Genomic DNA, 4,308 nt, shown 5'->3' on the forward strand with positions numbered 1-4,308 from the left:
AAAAAGTAATGAAGTATATTTAAATAATATTTCAATAAATATAATTATAAATTGAAGTTCTAATTCTATATTTATAGTTAGTAACTATTAATCTTTTAGTAAACTAAGTAGCAGCCTAGGGAAGGCATGCCCTATAGTTACGTAACAGGTATCCCTCTATCAACTACTCAACACGAATTCCACTAGACGCGCTAGTATCAAGTGAAGCGCGTCTTGCTGGTGGAGCACAAGCAGCTGAAATACGATCTGGATCATACAACATGGCGGAGATAAAATTACAAGAGTTGAACGACTTGTTCCTTGGAACGAACAAGATTCTTGAGCCTGATGTGGTCTCGGAGCTTCAATCCATTATGCAGATGCATTCCCTAACCGCCCAGGACCTGTACTTCAAATGGGAGTCGTACTGCATCAAGATGGATATGGATGGGAGAAGCCCATCCGTAGATGACCTTCGAGCACTCAAACAAGACATTCTAGATGCTTTGGAACGAAATAACCGGACGCATCAGGTTCATGTCAAGTCAGAGAAGCGCCTCGGGGGGGCAACTCGTACTACTGCCAAAGGTGATTCAGGCGTCTATAGAATGTGAGCATCTGTCCCTACGTGTATTCACCTATCTGATGCGGCCTGCTACATGACTATAACTAACTAATACCGCGGCAGGTTGGAGGGGATGGTTCCTCATGCCCTTGGCAGCAGGAGTATTAATAATAATGCTTCCCAAAGGCGGGACCAGCTTGAGGGCCCTTCCGTAACGCGGGTCAGAACCAACATCTCCGGTATCTCTCCTGGCCAGAAGACCCCTCTGCGGACCGGAATCCAACTAAAATCTGTCACTGCCTATTCGTGAGTTGTAGTGAACTTCTAACCACCGCTCACAGCATACTAAGACATACCAGAGATGCCTCTGTTAACGATCGCCGCAACCCCGGCGAAGTTTTGGAGGTATTGAATGGCCACCTCGACCTACCTGAGTCGCCTGTGGTGCCTTACGGAGAGTCGCGGATCAAGCTTACCGCAACCTCAGACCAGAGAAAGTTGGGCTACAAAACCCTGGCGATGAAGTCTTCAGAAGCATCCGAGATCCTCGACGACCGGATCGATGGATTCGAAGCTATGATCAAACGGGGTCAAAATATTGACGAGAGCGAATTTGGCAGTGCAGCTAGCCAAGGCACTACGGGAATTGTTGCCGTGGGTCGTATCGCGTCGGATTCTTCTGAAGGCAAACTTAACGTCGCGTCTCTGGTCCTGGAGACGTCGAGGCACACTGGAGGAGGTTTAAGGGTACCTCTTAATTTGCAGAAACTGAACGGCCGCTACCAGTTTTTCCCAGGACAGATTGTTGCGTTTAGGGGTATAAACACGTCGGGTCGCGAGTTCATGGTCCAAGAGGTACTCGCAATGCCTTTGCTGCCTAGTGCTGCATCCACACCAGCAGTTATCGAGACGCACCGAGATAGGCTTAGAGGTGGCCTGGACGCGATGCACTCGGACGGCGAGCCGGCACCATTGAACATATTCTTTGGCGCGGGTCCCTATACATCCAACAGCAATCTCGATTTCGAGTCCCTACACGCCCTCTGCCGCCAGGCGGCGGACTCGTATGCAGACGCCTTGATTCTGACAGGTCCCTTCATCGATATCGATCATCCTCTCATCTCCACCGGCGATTTTGACCTCCCGGAGGATGTAGCCATCGATCCCGATGTGGCAACGATGGCCACCATATTCAAGTACTTCATTTCCTCGGTGTTGAATCGGCTCGTGGCATCGAACCCGACCATCACTATCCTCTTGGTCCCGTCTGTGCGTGATATCATCGCGAGGCATGTGTCGTGGCCACAGGAACCCTTTCCCAGAAAGGATCTAGGGTTGGTTAAAGCAGTGCGGATAATTGGGAACCCGATGACTCTATCCATTAACGAGATGGTGCTCGGGATCTCCTCTCAGGACGTCCTTTGGGATTTGCACCAACAGGAGCTTACGGGCGGACGGCCGATCGATCCCGATCCGCTCTCGAGGGCCTCCAGATACTTAATCCAGCAGAGACATTATTTCCCTGTCTTCCCTCCGGCAGATCGGCAGAAGCTATCAGAGGCCGGTGCAGCAGAGGGCCTGCCGATCGGTGCCGTGCTCGATACGAGCTACTTGAAACTCGGCGAAATCATTGATGTGAGACCTGACGTCCTGATTTTACCAAGTGCCCTTGCCCCCTTCGCAAAGGTAAGATGGTGCCGAGGTGTGCTGAGTACATTTCCACCCACTAATGACTGCTAGGTCGTGGACAGTGTCCTGGTTATTAACCCGGGCTACCTTTCGAGGGCGGAGAGCAATGGGACATATGCTCGCATGGTTCTGTATCCGCCCAAGCTGATGACCCAGCAACTAAGCAGTGGGGGCATGGCTAGTCACAGGGTATTCGAGAGAGCCAGAGTCGAGATTGTGAGAATATAGATGCCCATGTTTCTGGGCTGTTTGACGGGTGTACCGGGAAGCGACTGACCTCGCGTATCTAGATAGGTGGCACCAATGTGTGGCCACGAACATGTCGGTCAATTACTCATGGCCTATCTCTACCTATGTTCTACCCTCCGTCTCCTTTTCTCGTCGGGCTGATCAGTCTCTGGCGGCCAGTCCCTCTTTCGCCGGCTGTTGTAGTCCTGTTTGTCATTTCTCCGGGCGGACGTGGATCTTGATCTATCCTCGCGACGACTTCCTCGCGGGTGACTCTCACGAAACCCATCACCCTGTCTCTGAATTGGCTTTCTGTCGCCGATGGGTACGGCATTTGCGCCTCCCAGAGAAGCCTCGCGATCGGTCTTGAATTTATCGTTAGGCATGTAAAAATCAAGCGATCTGGCCAGTCTTGGGTCGCGAATCTCCCCCCACCGACCCGTGTCCTCAGACTTGAGGTCCTTGTACTTCGTCGCCCCTTTCTTTCCAAGTTTGGTCATATCACGCATCTGTAGCGCTTTAGGGAGCAGTTCGCGATTCTTGACATCGTCGGCGAAACGCGAGCCCATAATATCCCTCTTGGCCAGGCCTTCAGCCTCCGCTTCGTATCGGTAAAAGGCGCCCCCGTGGAAGTACTTCTGCATATACGACATCTTGCCCTTCGCGTCCTTCTCTTCCTTCTGCTTCGTGAGGAAAATCTCGTCCTCCGCCTTTCGTTCCTCCTCTGTCAGATTTCTCCGGCGTTCAACCTCAGCCTTGTCCTTTTCGCGGGCCTCGATGGCCTCACGCTCTCGCTTGATCCTTTTTAATTCACGTAGTTTCCACGCAGCAAATTCGGCTTCCGGGTCAATATCATCTCCGGTGTCGACATCATCCTCTTCATCCATAGCATCGTCCCAATGCCTTTTCCCGACCGCGCGGGCGGCCACATCTCTGCGCATTTGCTCTTCAACTATCTCATCAATAGCCTTCCTCCTGCGAGTCTCTTCGAGAATCAAAGAAGATGTCCCCGGGTCGTTGATGAAAGTTCCGATCCCGTTTGCGTGTCCTTGTCTTTCGGTTTTGGGCACAAACCTAGGTTTTAGCATTAGTGGCCTCGGGGCCTCTTCATCGCTGCTTTCTGCTTCGTCCTCTCGGATATCATCACTGGTATCTTCTTCGTTGTCATGGCTGTCTTCTGTGATGAATCCCTCATCGGTCGCAGGCCGCGCGGCTTTCGCAGCCTCGAATTGTCGAAATCCCGTCTCCTGTGTTTCGTCCCGAGTCTTGCTACGCTCTATATTGTTTAAGTTGCTAGTAGATTTTCCGACACCACGTTCTTTTGGCTGTGGTGGAATCTTCCGCTTCGTCTGTTGTGGCTCCGCAGGGTCGGTATTGGTTACTTCTGAATCAGATTCGGACGATGAATATGCACCGGTTGGCTTCCCGGCGCGGTACCTGGACGGCCGCGCCGGATTTGCGGTCATGCGTTTAGACAGCATTATGAGAAGTATTGGGGGGGGAGACGAAGGAGGCGAGGCATGGAAGAGGTGGCTTGTAGTATTCATATGTTCCGTCCTGGGCAGCTTAGGCACAAGCTTAAATAAAAAAGGAGGATGGAGTCAATTAATTAGTCGACTGATTGGCTGGTATTTAAACTTGAGTAAAAAAGCTAATATTAAAACGGTATATTTAAAACTTGGTTAAAAACGAGCATAATATCTTTAAAAGATATTATAAAAGAATGAAAAATATTTTTAATTAATAAATAAGATTTTAAGCAAGTTAATTAAAGGCTAATAAGAAAGTAGAGTTATTATTAGTTATTATTATAATAGTAAGATGAAATATACTATTTTAATTGTTAC

At 49.9% G+C, this 4,308-nt stretch overlaps 2 protein-coding genes across 2 annotated transcripts; one reads left to right on the forward strand and one right to left on the reverse strand.

The window, feature by feature from the left end:
- Window positions 1-260: 260 nt before the first annotated feature.
- GGS23DRAFT_605309 (DNA polymerase alpha, subunit B) lies at window positions 261-2,461 on the forward strand (the record flags this gene model as incomplete). The annotated part of the gene is made up of 4 exons (XM_051519740.1): window positions 261-589; window positions 668-850; window positions 886-2,230; window positions 2,285-2,461. The coding sequence occupies 4 exons, from the start codon at window positions 261-263 to the stop codon at window positions 2,459-2,461; spliced, it is 2,034 nt and encodes a 677-aa protein (XP_051371447.1).
- GGS23DRAFT_63964 (splicing factor, Prp19-binding domain-containing protein) lies at window positions 2,433-4,057 on the reverse strand. The gene has a single exon (XM_051521162.1). It carries the CDS (start codon window positions 4,006-4,008, stop codon window positions 2,581-2,583), a length of 1,428 nt encoding a protein of 475 aa, XP_051371448.1. The 5' UTR covers window positions 4,009-4,057; the 3' UTR covers window positions 2,433-2,580.
- Window positions 4,058-4,308: the final 251 nt, after the last annotated feature.

The sequence above is a fragment of the Durotheca rogersii genome (genome assembly GCF_024521655.1).
Source record: "Durotheca rogersii strain YMJ 92031201 chromosome Unknown GGS23scaffold_11, whole genome shotgun sequence".
NCBI lineage: Eukaryota > Fungi > Ascomycota > Sordariomycetes > Xylariales > Xylariaceae > Durotheca > Durotheca rogersii.

Excerpts from the sequence above, each read along its gene's own strand:
- GGS23DRAFT_63964 (XM_051521162.1), bottom strand. The coding sequence starts at position 4,008 with ATGAATACTACAAGCCACCTCTTCCATGCCTCGCCTCCTTCGTCTCCC.